Source organism: Pterocles gutturalis, unplaced genomic scaffold, assembly GCF_000699245.1.
Source record: "Pterocles gutturalis isolate BGI_N339 unplaced genomic scaffold, ASM69924v1 scaffold42710, whole genome shotgun sequence".
Classification (NCBI taxonomy): Eukaryota; Metazoa; Chordata; class Aves; order Pterocliformes; family Pteroclidae; genus Pterocles; species Pterocles gutturalis.
Window position 1 is genome coordinate 1 of NW_010142353.1, and position 16,491 is coordinate 16,491.

Genomic DNA, 16,491 nt, shown 5'->3' on the forward strand with positions numbered 1-16,491 from the left:
TCATCTAGTCCAACGCCCCTGGAGTAAGCAGGGAGATCTTGCAGCAGAGCACCGTCCAACCTGCCCTTGCATGTGTCCAGGGACAGGGCATCTGCCCCCTTCTTGTGAAACATTGGAACAGGTTCCCCCACTCTACACATGAAATATTTCTTCCTTATATCTAGTCTAAACCTCTCCTCTTTTAGTTTAAAACTATAACCCCTTGCCCTATTGCTACAGGCCCTCTTAAAAAGTTTATCCCCTTCTTTCTTATAAGCCCCCTTTGTGTCCTTTCAGTACTTAATCAGGTCTCCTCAGAGTCTTCTCCAAGCAGAACAACCCCAACTCTCTCAGCCTGTCCTCACATGGGAGGTTCTCCACCCCCCTGATCATCTTCATGGCCCTCCTCTGGACTCACTCCACCAGGTCCATGACCTTCCTGTGCTGAGGATGCCAGAGCTGAATGCAGGACTCCAGGTGCGGTCTCATGAGAGTGGAGTAGAGGGGGAGAATCACATCCCTGGACCTGCTGACCACACTTCTTTTGCTGCACCCTAGGATACGGTTGGCTTTTGGGGCTTCAAGCACACATTGATGGCTCACATTGAACTTCTCATCCACAGGGACACCCAGGTCTTTCTCTGCAGGGCTGCTTCTCAATCTCCTCATCCCCCAGCCTGTATTGATACTGGGGATTGCCCCGACCGATGTGTAGGACCTTGCATGTGGCCTTGTTGAACCTCATGAGATTTTCACAAGCCCACTTCTCCAGCTTGTCAAGGTCCCTCTGGACAGCATCCTATGCCTCAGGTGTGTCAACCTCACCCCTCAGCTTGGTATCATCCACAAACTTACCAAGGGTGCGCTCAATCCCATCATCTTCGTCATTGATAAAGATATTAATCAGCACTGGCCCCAGAGCTGACCCCTGAGGGACATCACTTGTTACTGATCTCCCTCTGGACATTGAGCCATTGACCCTCTGGAAGCGACCATCCAAACAATTTCTTACCCACCGAACAGTCCAACCATCAAATCCATGTCTCTCCAGTTTAAAGAGAAGGACGTTGTAGGCGACTGTGTCAAAGGCCTTGGAGAAGTCCAGATAGATGATATCTGTGGGTCTTCCCTTGTCCACTGATGTGGTCACTCCCTCATAGAAAGCCACTAAGTTGGTGAGGCAGGACTTGCCCTTGGTGAAGCCATGCTGGCTGTCTCAAATTACTTCCCTGTCCTCCACGTGCCTTGACATGGCTTCCAGGAGGATCTGTTCCATGATCATCCCAGGCACAGAGGTGAGGTTAACAGACCATTAGTTCCCAGTGTCCTCCTTTCCACCCTTTTTAAAAATGGGTGTGATATTAGCCATTTTCCAATCAAAAGTCACACTGTCATAGGTAAAAGGATTAAAATCTTTATTTGCACGTTTCACTTCTTAAAGGATAGGATTTGATGGTTTAAAAGCCAGTGCTGACCAACATTTGAAAACAAACTTCAGTAAAACCTGAAAATAACCGAATTACCAACTGTACACTCTCCCTCATAATGGCACGTGCTTTGCATCCAACTGTCCCAGCGAGACACAGCCAACAAGGGCCCTGAAAGTTACTTTTAGCAGCAGGGTGTGAGATTTAATTAATATTAAATATATACACATTTTACAGGGGCAACTCCAGAAAAGTGACAAGGCCTAAAAAGGCCTCTCTAATTTCCCTCATTTTTGCCGAAAGGCTGCAGTTTGCAGACAGACAGTTGCACCATGGGTAAGATAGCAGAAGCAAAATGCTACATGGACCCACCTACTATCACACCACAGTTATTTACCCCACTTTAAGCAAGGAGCCCTTGCCAACTGACATAAAACAAGTCAGGCATCAGGGACTGGTCTGCAAAAGCTTAACCAGTTACATAGTTTTGTGCTTGTGCCTGGAAATTAAAGGAGGGGAAGTTTTCTTCAGCTTCCACGAGTTAAGGCCCCCTTAAGTCAAAGTATTTCCTTTTACTCTTCATCCCCCTCAGTGAAATGCCACTCCGGATTCATTGCAAGTCCACCAGGACTGCAATGTAACCAGTCTGTCTCCTGATGTGTAGTTAAAACTGTCTACCACAGCCTCTACCTCTTCACTTCCCGGAGGACCCAGCTGTAGATGCTGTCTCCATGTACAACCACTATCTTCCCTCTAGAGGTACACAGGTGGTCAGAGTGTTAAGACCACAAAAACATAATCAATAATAGGGCTCAACTAAACAGAGAGAAGCAAGTAGAGGAAATGCCATCCTTTCCCTTCTATGGCAAAACTATTCTTAGTCTAGAACAAGACCAGTTACACAAGAAATTAAACAGGTAAGAGACTGAGAACAATAATCTTAAAATCCCATGATCTGATATTTGTAAGCTAGTCATTCTTCCCTCAGACAGCATCTCATCATAACTAATGAGGGAACCAAAAACCACAAAAAGGGAGAGCTAATATGGGGCACTGGTCTGTGCAGACCCTCTGCTTCCACAGGGCCATTCAGCAGCCAGAGCTTTCTAGACAATACAGAAGTTCAGTAACCCAAAGTAAAGCTAAATGAGCGACAGCTCTTCCCTCCCACCAAGCGCTTGCTGTTCTGCTTAGAAGATGTTTCAGACTCTTGAAACTTGGCACTTCCTAAGGCCTGGTCCTTCATGAGGGTCTGGGCAAGGCGGGCTGCTTTAAGTTCCCTGCAGGGGGGAGATGGAAGGAAGAGGAGAGGAAGAAAACCATGTCACGCATGAACACCCATCAGCCACAGAAGAAAGCTATGAACAATCTCACACAAGAATGTTACTGCGTTGCTGGAGAGTGGTGACTTTTGACCCCAGTGGGCAACATGAAGATTACTGTAGCTTCCTTCAGAGTTTCTGCTTCAGAACTGATCAGCTTTGAAGGTTTACCGAAAAACCTATGCATCAGGTCAGCAACAAACATCTAACTGGCACCATTATGAAGAGCCTCTAGCTCAGTTTTTCTCCCATTGTTTCAGATGTGTGTGTTGGGGAAACAGTGCCATCATGTGCAGCACAAATACCTAATAAACACCCATGCTGCTTTTCCATTGCTTTTCTTCCCTGATGCTTGCTGCTTTCCCAGAGTGTATGCTCTCCTGTCTACATGGAAAACCTATTCCCCAGCTGACTATTGCACTAAGAGGGGTGGTTGGGCAGTTTCTAGAACCCAGCAAAACATTACTGCCAACAGCAGTGAGAGGGAGAAAGGGGAAAGAAGATCTCTGCCACCACCTGATATTTCAATTCCTTCTGTGCTGAACCACTACCTCAGTTCCTCCCCTGCCCACTGGCTCCGTAATCTATCAGTATTTTCCATCACCAGCGGCTGCAGTAAGCATGCAAGTTCACAGCTCTAATTTAGCCAACTCCTCAAAGCCAGAAGTGAACCACAGCTGCTTTGGCACTACAAGTCCCTGCCACAGCCCCATCACCCTCCCAGCTGCAGGCACAGGAGCTGACTGGGTACATCTGCACATTGGGTCTCCCAGCACAACTACCCTACACTGATGCCTAGTAATCAGCACTTCTTGTGGCCATGTCTTCTCCCCTCCGTGCCCAAGCCAGCCCTACCTTTCCAGCATGGCAGTCTTGCACTTCTCCACATTTAGCTGCTTCTGGAGCTGCACAGCTTTTCCACGTGAAGGACAGAGAACTGGATGTTTAGTAAGAGCTGTAGCAGAAGGTCTTTCCGCTGGGTCAGGATGGATCATGAGCTGGAAAGCCAAAGGAATTCAAAGTTTAACATCCCCTTTGTCACTTGGCAGCTGGAAAAGCCTCCATCCTGTCAAGGCTACATCCTCACCTTGAGGAGTTCAAGAAAACGATGAGGAAGCTTCTGGGGGATCGGCGGGATGTTGCCTTTGCGGATGTGGTGCCACATGGCCCCGTTGTGAGGCAGCGGTGCTGTGCCAGCTGCTAGAGCTACTGTGAGTGCCAGGGCAAAGATGTCTGCCTTTGGCAAATAACAGTATTGCTGTGGAGAGAAGATGAACATTTATAGAAAGGGAACACCTCGCTATACTGAACAGAAGTAAGTTGGGATACCAACTCTAAAAGAAACTGCTAAACCAGTGTGCATATGAGATTGCCTTCACATCCCAGTCAGCTATTTTCTCCTCTCTAGGATAAAAACATTGATAGCAAGCAATATGGTAACTAACAGCACATGTAAGCTTCCAGCCAGACATGAAGAGCTTGCAGCCCACATTAGGATCACTGTAGCAAATCCAGAGGACAGTCTAACAAATGTGTGCCCTCAGCCCTCACCACAACGCAGTAATCTAGCCATGCCCAATTCAATCTAAAGACTGTACGTGATATATTACCTAGTAGTTCCCAAATCCACTTGCAGCACAAAAAGATACTGTTGCTTAAAATACCCAAGCTGATGAACCCATCCAAGCTGGTTGTTACATATCAATTCCCTTTTTATTCATTGGCCAGAATAGCAAAACTGCAGTCAGTTTTAAAAGTGTGTTGTGCCTCCCACCTCTCCACACTGCCTGAACAGTGGTTGTTGTACAAGGCATTTGTCTGGGTGCATATATTCCTCAGTAGTCACATCTAGCAGCTTAATCTCTGCTGGGTGTGTAAATGAGATGTCTCCAAACTAATATAAGTTTTTGTCCCATTCATCCCTTGCAGATAGAATAGTTGCAATAATCTAATGATAAAGTTACTTATGAAGTATGTTAAATATTTACTTGATAAAACCCACAACTATACTGTTCTAAACAAAGTGTTAATTTTGCTGATTTCACAGGCAGACCAGGCACAAGAACAAGGAGATAAGGCAAGGAATATACCAGACTAATTATTTCACTACAGTGGATCTCTCCCCCCTTTCTCACCACCATGTTCTCCCCACTGCCCCACCAGCAGCTGTACCTCTTGCAAGATCTCATTGGCCAAAAACCGTCTGTCTCCTTCCTCAACCTGAGGGTTTGTTATTGATGTCACATGGCCAAGGTCACCTAAGACAAAGAATGAGCAACTAATGAAGCAAACTGATGTAGATCTCCTCCATCAATAAAAGCCTGCATTTTATAGGCACCAACAGAGCAATTGGGAAATACTGATGAAGAGAGCAAGCTTGGTCCTGCTCAGTAATCTGGGCTTGTAAACAAGCACATGAGTTTTCTAGGACTTGTCTTCTTAGAGGAATTACTTCTGCTAAGTAGCAGAGGCATTCAGGATTATGCCATCAGTTCTGAATGCAAGTGTCTTCAGCCAGCAGGACAGAGCAATATAAAGCAGTAAGGAGCAGCCCTAACCTTAAGCTAGTTGTAAACTGGGCTAAAACCTACCAATCTTATACACCACACCAGAAGAGAATTCATCTTCGCTGTCACTCTCTTCCTGCCCAGCAGGGCCTGCAGCTGCCAGCTTGTGACAGATGAAGATATTACCTGCAGGAGAGTGAAGTTTAGCAATAGTGCAATATGAGTAGCCAGACTGCAGGAGCCTGACAACTTGATAGAAATCCCACCTGTCAGGCTAGTTAAGCCTTGCAGCCAGATAAATTCTGCACATGCTTCCCACCCATTAGTCTGCTTTCTGCACAGTTTTAAGTATTCAGCAATACAGCTAACAGAAGACAGTCATATCTTGTGCATAAATATCTCAGTGTAATTGACTTTTCTGCCCTGCCTCCCCAGCTCCCCAAGCTAGAAGCATGATTTCAGCAGGAAAAAAAACTATAAGGACACAATTATATGACTGTGAGGGGGAACCATTGCCCTGGAGGTGCCCATCCTCAGCTGCAGAGAGGAAAGCTTGTTACTGCTTTTTGTAAGAACTTAATTCCTTGCGGTAGGCACAATAAATATTCACTTCTCACTCTCACATTCAAAGGTCAAGTGTTGTGCAACAAGACAGCAGCAAATAAGGAAGTCCTTGTCTTCATTAGCAGCCCTACTTGCTCCACCAGTATAAAAGTGATTCCCATGAGGGAGCATTATGAAGATCATAAAACAGAAGTAAAATCCTGCCAACTATCAGAGAAGGCTCAGTTTTAGAGCTGCAGTAGTGGCAAGATAAAAAAAACCCACAAGACATTCACCTTTTAGGGCAAGATCCTCTTTCCTTCAAAGCACTGTCATAGATCCAGTCAGAAGGACCTGTTACAGGTTCTACCCCTGGAGGGTCACTTGAAGAACCCTCCAAAGGAGAGCACTATACTTACTAGGTTTGATATCCAAGTGCACAAGGCCGGAGTTGTGGATGTATTTTAGCCCCATGGAGACTTGTAACAATATTTCTTTCAGCTCTGCTTCTGGGAAGTACTGGCCAAGCTTTGCATTTTCCAGCAGCACATCTTGAAGACTCCCACCTGGCACGAAAACAGTCAATCAGAGACCTGACAAAAATTTTATCGAGCAGCATGTTTGAAATAGCTTAGTAGAAGCTATTGCCCAGAGCATTTGCAGGCTTGCTAGTGACAAATTGTGACCAGACCACCTATATTGCTCTAATGATTAAACCTGGATATCACCATTTGGCTTCAGCCTTTCTGCTGCCTCACAGTGCCCTGCCTCCTGCCTGCCAGGGACTGAGCAACTGCAGTTCTACCTACAGCATCAGAAGGGCCGACTTGGTAGTGATGCTGCTGCTGCCAGTGAACAGCGGAAAAGTTAATTACTTTTGCCATGCTTACAGGTAGAATGCAGGTATATGAATGGTGGAGAAAAGAAATTAATCTCCCACAAGAAGGTTTTTTGATGGAAGAATGTAACATTTGACACACAGGTTTGTGGGTCTCCATTAAGGCACTACGGCTATTTCAGGACTAACAAATACCATGGCCTCTCTCCCCATCAGCCTTCTTTTCACCACTTCTCCTTTAGTCTCAGATGTTCATCCACCAGAATGCAAAAAATGCATCAATGCTACAGCAATCAGCACATTTCATGTTTACCTCCACCAGTTTTGAAGTCTTTACTCTGAACAGCTATCACCACTCATTGTTGAGCCACAAGACTACAGGAGCAGCTGAAAGATGAGCGCTACATATTTGCCTTCAGCTCCTCTGCCAGACAGAGGATGTCTCCCAAACAGTGGTATGGCCAAGGACAAACTCAAGAGTGTACCACCCTGCTTGCAGCACCCCATTTACAGTTTACCTCATCATTTAGCTCCATTCCTCTGCAGCTGTTGAGACCTTTCTTCTAGCCAAGATACAAGGTACCTTCATCTCAACCAGGTAGCCACTCTTCAAATCATTATTCCCCTTCATTAACGAGGGTTTGTTTCCAAGATAGATGGCACTTAAGTTAGCTGCTCTTGAATCACTCATATCAGATTTCACCTGAGTGGTCCCAGACACAGCTATAAGCATCAGCATGGGGAGTACTTTTCCAGGCCAGCCAACACAGAGGAACAGTTTTTAAATCCCATGAATTAGAGGGTATTCACTACTTGTAAGACATCGGCACCATTCAGAGCTTTGTCTAAATATTACGAGCCCTTACTGGGTTCTCCGTGGAACTGTGGCCTCAGTGCAGTTTGCTTTGTTGTAAGCCAACATGTCCCATATTTAAATATAAAAGAAGGTAAATGCACCCATCCTGAGATCTCAGCCTTTAACCATGTCACAGCTCTTACCATTGCAGTGTTCATTTTGGATAATCATGTGATCGTCCTCTGCCCACGCTGAGTAGTAGCGCACAACATGGGGGTGGTGTCCAAGGACAGCATGAGCATAAACCTCGCGCAGTGCCAGCTGCCTAGAGAAGCACACACAGAAAAGGCAGCAGTGACAGGGTGCCTGACAGGGTGCCAGGGTCCTTCCTGGGACCATGAGAGGAGCTCTGGTTTGCAGCCTGCCTTGAGAAAGGGAAAGCAGAGGTGTTCAGGACCTTCTCTTGGGTTTTGGCAGATGGACTGGCTCTAACAGCTGCAGAAACAAAACCTGCCCTTGCTCAAGTGTGCTGAGCAGCTGTCAAAAAAAAAAGCCATCACTGAGCAACTCTTTAATAAAAGAGGCAAAGGCAGCTTCAAAGTCTTTGCTTTAGCATGCAGGACAACACTCACCAGTCAATACAGATATGAGCAGTGCTGACCATATAGCAGAGCAGGGACATACCACAAATGAACAATTTGACATTTATTGTTTTAAAGAGACTATCTGCATGGACCTGAGGAGTTCAGGTAAGCTGTCATCTCACTTTGGAATACATGTGGCTTCTTCCCTTTCTCATTTATATCCAGTAGTCCTAAAGCAGTAACTTCCCCCACTCTCTCAGCTGTTACTTGGGAGTGCAACAGCAGCCATTTTTTCCTCATGCCACCCCTCAGATACCTTTAGATCCAAACTGCCCCCTTCCCCATCACACCTCCCAAGAACATGCCCATCATTTCAACTGGCAGTTTCTAGCTAGCACACTCACTCATCCGAGGATCCTGCCAGAGGCCTTTTGGAGCGTTTGATGGCATAAACACATCCATCAAGGCGTTTGATGCACTTGTAGACAGAGCCAAATTCCCCCACACCAATTTTTTCTAGTTCCAGGAACTCCTTCTTGTAGCGGGAAACCATATTGCTCTCTTTCAGAGGATATCTCTACAAGGTCACAAAAACAACAAAGACAGGTATAAGTTAAAAGACTTTGACAATAACATGTCATGTTTTTAGAGCTGTGTAGCACTTGCTCTCACAGACCACCCATGTTGCTCCCTCTTCCATTCTGGATGTTCATCCAGGCACGTGTGCAGGTGCACTGCCAGTTCTTGAAACACTACCTTTTACTTAGGCATGTTGCTTTTCTGACCACCTAACAAAGGCCATCTTGGCCTTGTTTGGCCAAGGTTTCAGGGGGCTTTTTTTAAAATCATGACTTGCTAGCCATAGAGGTAGAAATCACAGCTAAGCAGAACTGCCCAGCTACTGCAGACTTGAGAAGACCTGTTACCAGCCTTGGTAGATGGAACTCAAGTACCTCTGAATTAGCCAGACTCATATACTGAACTTGTGTTTAAAGTAAGAGCTATTGCCTATTTTGACCTCAGAAGAAAATCTTGGTGTGTTGGCTTAATGTGGCCCCAGCTATTTAAGAGCTGCTTTACTCTGGCAGCTAAGGTTGCATGTAGCAAGGACATTCCTCATCAGTTCAGGCTCTTGTCAGTTTTGAAGCACCAGCTGTCCATTAATGGCAGATTAACAAGTCTCAGTTTATCTGTTTATATTCCCAAGTGATTTCTCACCAGGAGCCACTTTTCCACAAAGGGCTGAAAGCCTGCAGAACAGCTAGAACATCATTATTGCTACAGTAATAGTCACTAGGGCAATAGGAGCTGCTGGTACTGCTTGTAGAGTGATGTCTACTGGCAGAGAAGGTAGGTAAAGAGAAACAATGGAGCATGAAGTTAACAACAAGAGAGTGGACTAAGCAATTCTCCCTTGTCCCCCTGCATCTCTTACAGGGACAGTGGCTTATGTTCCATGGTGGTTTCCACAGAAACCACTGCTGTGATTGCTGTAGTATATAGTATATAACCTTAAAGGGCAGCAGTGAAGAATTGCTCTTCACAACCAGCAAGACGTGGCCCATATGAAACAGCAGCCGTTCACAACAGGTTGTACTTTGTAAGGCAGCTGTATTTTATGGTATCTTAAAAAGCTGAGGCAATAAAGATACCTCAGTACAAAATTTTGTATCTATATTACATACTCAATCTAATCAGCACTCGAACAGAATAGTCACAATTTATTTGAGGTCTTCTTCTAAGAAAAAAAAATAATTGTGGTAATCCCAGATGTTACCTGGTAGCAGATTTACTCTGCAGCAGTAGTTTTTCCATGGAGACCAGTTTTTCTGCAATACCACTCTCCTCGGCTAGAGGGTACCATTTTTCTTCCAATAAGCCTAATTACAGTGAACAATTCTACCTACTTGCACAAGACAAGGTACTTCCTTCAAGGAGCTGCTCAGGAAAATTGAGATTTTTTGCCTCATCTGAACACAAATATTTAATTCAGGCTTGGCTCGCTTCCTGGAAGCCAGCTGGATGAGTAGCTTCCCCCCCAGATAAAACTGGTAAGAAGGCTGTGGGACATGGGTTCCCACACCAGCTGCCTAGTTCTGCCAGTGCAACTGGGGGTACATGAGACCTTGTACCCTGCCCCATGCAGCCAGGGCAACACACCCCACTGTTGAGGTTTGCCAGCAAAGCACAGATGTCAGCAGCAGCAAGAGAACTTAGCTTTGTGTTGTAAGACAGTGTTCGGTGTCCTGTAGTTATGTAAGCTGTGGTGGGGCTTTCCCTTGGACCCCAAGGCACGCAGACACTTCCCAGCTGGACATTTTCCTACTGAATGAGATTACAGAATTTGCTGCCTTGCTTCAGAAGTTTGCCACTGTGACTACTGCAACTGAAACTGCTGCCCTCAGTAACCCCGTTCAGCTCAGTCTTTGCATTTCTGCAGTGCAGGTCCATATATAATTTGCAATATAGAAGCCATGTTCCATTCACATCCAATGATGCTCAGTACACTGATTTATAGGAACAGCAGTACACCTGCTTTCTCAAACCACAAAGGTACAGTCACTGTTTATGCTAACTCAATAATACAGTAATACAGTTCCCCCTGAGGAGCCCAAATTATATTACATTTCCTAGAAAGACCGCCTAACCAAAATCAATGAGTTTTAGGATTACTTGTTAAAGTTTCAGATCTGTTTTAGCACAAGTTTCCTTTAGAGACAGAAATAATTTCCAAGTCTGTTGTCTCAAACAAATATTAACATAAAACATTCAGCTTGGAATTATTCTGTCATATGTATTCATCTTCTGTCATGATGCCGTGATTTATACTCCAATAGCAGAATAAATTTAACAAAGCACCAAATCTTTACAAGCACCTTATCCTCTTGTGAAGGGAAATACACAGACACTCACCTTTGTGGTTATGTCCTGTTTTATCTGGCTTCTTGGATCAGGATCCCTCCTACAACAGAAGTTCAGGAAAGTCTGGATGTATCATTTCAGTGCAGCAATCCAACTGAGATTTGAAATGAAAACACTTTTCAAATGAATCCAAACCTTGCTTCACAGTTTAACTAAAGACATATTTTTGTAGTGTTAATACAGAACGAGTTTCTAGTTCGGGCCTTAAAGGCTGTAGCCCTGGGCTCGGAAGTCTTTGTTTCCATTTAGAAAGCCTCCACATACCAACTTCAGTGCTGCCCACAGGACAGAGTATCATCATTCAGGGGCATCATTCTCCCGGCCACCTTCTTACCGGTGAAGCTACCTGGGAGATGACCTTGCACAAGAAGCTCCTAGTGAAGGAGAGAACTGCCCCACTGTGCTTTCAAGGTGGATACCCAGCTGAGCATCTGTTACAGCTGGGTCTGTGAAAGAAGCTGAACATCATTGTAGTGCACAACTATTTGACTAAGTTTGCATCTTGGTTAACCCAGACCAGACCCGTAACTTTTGCTGGTCAGCAGTACCCTGCACTAATCTTAAAAGCTGTATTACATGCAAACATTCATGTCATATCTTCTGAGATGTGGGTATGTGCATAACTGAATCAAGCTCCACTCCACCTATGCTCGAGAAAGAAAGAGGGACAATTTTCTCCTACAGCCATAGCACTGAGGCTAGCTGTTGATCCCTCACTACTCTTCTGAAAAAAGAAAATGATTCATTTTATTTCTGTTACTTCCGTATGTCTGCTAATGTTTGCTCTGCACCAATGAATACTATGGAAGTGAATGATTCATTGTTAGCAAATAAGTCCAGGTATTAAACATTTCTATCATTACTTATCTCTTTCAGTCTCCTTCCAGTCTGTTATGTAAGAGTAGTTCACTTACAGCTCTCCGCTGGTCTTCCGCTTGCCATTAGGAAGAAAGAGCGTTTGTCGATAAGACTCTGGTGTAAAGGGATTAATGTTGACAAGAGGAGCTTGGGTAGAATCATCTGAGTCAGCACTAGGAGTAAATCGCAGATGTCGGAAGCCTTTGGGTGGGACCTTTGTCGCAGGTGAAGGAAAAGCTGTCTTTGATAACAGGCTCTGTGTTGAGGAAAAAAAAAATAAAGTGGCAGATAAGCCAGAAAAATATTTGTTTCTGCTGTGTCAGCATGAAAATCTCTGCTCTCCTGCAAGTCAAGGAAAACTTAGCTCCCTTCCTCATCATAGCTGAATCATTAAAACCCTGCATCTCTAATTTACTCCTGACAGTTTTCTTCCACAAAGTATTACCTGGAGAAGAGAAGGCTCTGGGGAGACCTTATAGCAGCCTTCTAACACTTAAAGGGGGCCTACAGGAGAGATGGTGAGGCACTCTTTGTCAGGGAGTGTTAGTGATGGGACAAAGAGCAACAACTTTAAGCTGAAAGAGGGTAGATTTAGATTAGGTATTAGGAATAAATTTTTGCAATTTGGTTGCCCAGAGAAGTTGTGGATGCCCCATCCCTGGAGGTGTTCAAGGCCAGGCTGGATGAGGCTTTGAGCAACCTGGGCTAGTGGGTGGTGCCCATGCCCATGGCAGAGGCGTTAGAACTAGATGCTCTTTAAGGTCCCTTCCAGCCCAAACCATTCTATGATTCTATTACATTCTTTGCTAAGGCCTTTCAGACTCTTTTCCCTGGTCATTTGGGTGAGGCCTGCAGAGCCATTTTGGCAAGCAGAATCCTCAAGAGGAGACAGCAGCTCATCTTTCCCACCTACAGAGACACAAAAACTGCATCATACATTGCATTAACATGGAAGATCCAGTTCTGTCAAGCATGGACTGTTGTATCAGTTTGGCCAGGACAGGTTTGTCAGGAGATGAGATAGCACATGGTTCAAGTTTCCTTCTGGTTCCCCAGTAATAAGCAGCATTAGTATAGGGGAAGCTGGTAGAAATTTTTATATGGTTGCTGGCAAAGTGACCAGAAAACAGTTCTGCTCAAGAAGAAAAACAGTTTCAGAAATTTAAGTTTGGAATGAACCTCTGGATCTTCTGTAGTTCAACTTCCCACAGAAGACAGGCCATTGGGTTTCACCTGCTAGTCCAAATCTTTGGGCTGAGTGAAGCTTAACTTCAGAGAAGCACACAGTATTGATCTGAACACAGAAAAATCCACTTACTTTGTGATTTGACCCCTTTAGTAACCATCAGCTTTTTGAAATATAGATTTGTTTTTGACTTGTTTCAACTTCAAGAGAGTAGTAGCTTAGCATTTAAAGGGGTTTTTAGCATCTCTCTTTCTTCCAGTTAAAAGCCCTTCAAGAACACAGAACTCTCCCTGTTATGAAGATCAAGGTACTTTTATATCTTTTTGATCCAACAGTAGTCTCACTCTTATGAGCAGAGATGTGGCTTCAGGATCATATCTAGAGTTCCTCCCCTCTCACATTGAAAGTTTTGAAGATAAAAACCCTAGAGCTGCATGCAGTATCCTGCATCTGCCTAATTGATGCTGCACTTATGGATATAGCTACTTCTGGGACATCCCTCTATTTCTATACCACACTTGGGAGTTCAGCTACTGGTTTACTGTGACCCCAAAAGTGTTTCTTGACCACCTTCTCAAGCTCCGGTCTGCATCTCCTTGCTCTTGGATGGAAAAGTTCTGCATACAGACGTATTAAAAGCAGTTTATGTCTAAGCCAAATTTACCCAGCAGCCACAATTCTAGAGCTTCTAGGCTATGTTCTACTCTAGCCACAAGTCAAAAAAGCAATCTAAAATACCATTACAGCCTGCTGTTGTATGCGTGCAATTCCCATCTGCTCTACTAGGGCTCTACTTTGTAATCAAGCAGACTTGTCTCCTGTAACGTCATCTGAGAGTAGCTGCTGCCACACAGTGTAAGGCAACTACCATAACGAGCTCTAGCAATCTGTTCCAGGATTGGGTACATCTACAAAATACAATCATCTGCCTCCTCTGCCATGCATCCTAGCTGGTGCTCCTCTGCTCATCTGTCTGCAGTTAGATGTGGCTCCGCTTTCTCTCACTTTCAAGTCTTCCAACATCAGTGCTCCCAGCCTCATTTATAAGCAGATTTAGGCCCTTTAGAGCCCACCTTCGGCAGAATGATTGGAAACCAAGACCTTTCTCCCAGAAGACAGCAAAGAAAAATGTTGGTTTATTGCAATTGCTGTTCGTGGGCTACAAGGTGAAAAACCATAGGCAGCATGTCTTGAAGCATCCAACCAACATGTTATCTACACAAGAGCACACACTGAAGGCACCCTGCACTACCAGTAGCCCATCTTGTCTGGAAGAAATTCTGGACCTCTCACCTATTTTAAAGTGAGATCTCTTATAAAGAGTCATTACAGGAAATTCTTGGAATCATGCCATTTAGAGCTGCCTTCTCCTAGAGAGCAACAGGCCATTCCTCAGTAAATATGACCACGCAGTTGCTCACATGTAGCCATAGGATCACCCTTCTTTCCACGTAATCAAGTTTCTGGAGGGGGCCAGAAGTCACATCCTGGCTCAGAAGTACTAAAAGTATGATCTTCTCTGTACCACTTAAGCAAAGGAGCAACCAGTCTATCAGTAGAGCAGGAATATTGAGAGAGGACTGAAAGAGCTACATTTCATTGCAAGTCTTGAATGCTAGAAGCCAATGCACACAACTGATGTCATCTAGGAACAGATAAGTTGGCACCAAGTCTCCAGTTGTCCTTACATAAGACAAAAAGCAGTTGTATTATATTCTATACAAGAAGTTACACAGAAAATAGGGACTGGAATCATTCTCCCAAGAAAACAGCCCAGTAGATAAGTTACATTTTAGAACAGTGACATCGAGGAAGACAGACTCACCTTCTTCCACAAGCCCATGCTGATTTGTTACTCCTTCCACAAAGGATTTGCTACCCTGAGAACAAAGTCACACTTTTCCCAAATTCACTGAGCAGCTCAGTTTCACACAAAGACAATCAGCATCACTGGACAACAAGCTGGATGGAGGTAATTCAGACGTGCCCAAGTATACCCCAGCCACAATGCCATTTCCAACTTTCTCTTTCAAAAGAAAACCCACTTGCATCCAAAAAAATGCTGAACAGAGTAGTCAAGGCAGCTGACTGTCTCCAAGCTCCCCATAAAATGATAAGCTCCTTGAAGAGAGATGCATTTATCCCTCTGGGAGCACAGTGCACAATTCCTACAGAGATGCTACAGGTGTCCACTCCCCTAAGCAGAGTGTGAGGAGCACATGGGCAGCCAAGGCATATGGTTCTTGGGATTTTTTAAGTCAGACTGACCCAATGCCAACTAATTAGTTTTAACATCAGCTTAGAAATAGTCAAGACACTTACTACCACACACAGGTTTCTATTCACCCCCACAGAATAATCCTTCCATAGCTAAGGAGTTTTTGGTCCATGCTTCTAAGTGAAGAATAGAGGTTAACAACAGTAACATTAAAAAAATGCTTTCCATAGCGCTAGCCACAGATCCCCTCAACACCCATGTGGCAATGCCCCAGCAACACCGCAGACCCTGCCCGCTCAGACATAGAGTGGATACATGCCATTACCTTAGGAGTGTACGGCGTGTCACACAGCCGCAGCTTTTTCCAGGTGATGTGCAGCGGTGTCTCAGCATTGCCCAGGCTCTTGCTCACAGCTGGGGAAGACTTCAGGGTGGGACTCACCCAGGCTCTTGTCCTGCTCAGGAAAATCTCACTAAGCTTTCTCTGGGGGGTTGCTGGCAGAGGACTGCTCTGTTGCCACTTCTGGAACTCACAACTCCTGGGGGGGCTTGAGCTCAGGGCATCCTCATCATTTATGCTTCTGTCTTCACTCTCTTCACCACAACTGGAAAAATCCAGTCGCTGAATGAATTCATCGCTGTTGTCCCAGTCATCCATTTCACCATAAGAAACAGAACAGGTATAGTTGATACTGGCCTGCTTTGTTAGAGAGAGAAGACAGCATTATTTACACAGGCAGACTACCCCTCCTTTTCCTTGCCTTATCAAAGGCATTAGCTCTGCTCACCACATGCACTCCCCCATCCTGCTCCCACACACAGAAGCCTTGATAACTCTTAAGTGTCATGTAATGGCATTGGTCAAGGAAGAGTAACTCAGAATTAGCAAAAACACATCCATTCAGTTACTGTTTGTGTAACAACAACAGATACTACTTTTCACCTTGCTGGTGCAAGTCAGATACAACTCAGAAATCATTGCCTTTTACAGTAAGCCTCTAAGGCAACTTCTCCACTAGTACTTCATCCACTACTCTCATCACACATAGAAGCAGAGCTACCAAATTCCAAAGAGAAACAAACAGCAGCCCTCCCCTCATACTTTTCTACCTTAACTTTCTCAACCAGAGGAAAAAGGAACCCACACTACATACAGCTGTAAAAGCAGAGGGTACCCCCAGGAGTTACCAGATACCCCACAGACAATCCTTCTCCTGCCCTGTCACATTTATAACCCTTCCACACACCTGGGCCATTGCTAACAGGAAACATCTGGAGCTCGGCAGCACCTGTGCACAGTTGCCTGTGTCT

At 44.8% G+C, this 16,491-nt stretch overlaps 1 protein-coding gene across 1 annotated transcript; it reads right to left on the reverse strand.

Annotated features, from left to right (window-relative positions):
• Positions 1-2,529: 2,529 nt before the first annotated feature.
• On the reverse strand, positions 2,530-15,850 carry WEE2 (WEE1 homolog 2 (S. pombe)). The gene is made up of 11 exons (XM_010084328.1): positions 15,506-15,850; positions 11,833-12,032; positions 10,910-10,958; positions 8,401-8,573; positions 7,616-7,737; positions 6,198-6,344; positions 5,320-5,421; positions 4,901-4,986; positions 3,816-3,986; positions 3,584-3,726; positions 2,530-2,686 (listed from the first exon to the last, which is right to left on the reverse strand). The coding sequence occupies exons 1-11, from the start codon at positions 15,836-15,838 to the stop codon at positions 2,530-2,532; spliced, it is 1,683 nt and encodes a 560-aa protein (XP_010082630.1). The 5' UTR covers positions 15,839-15,850.
• Between the last annotated feature and the right edge of the window lie 641 nt (positions 15,851-16,491).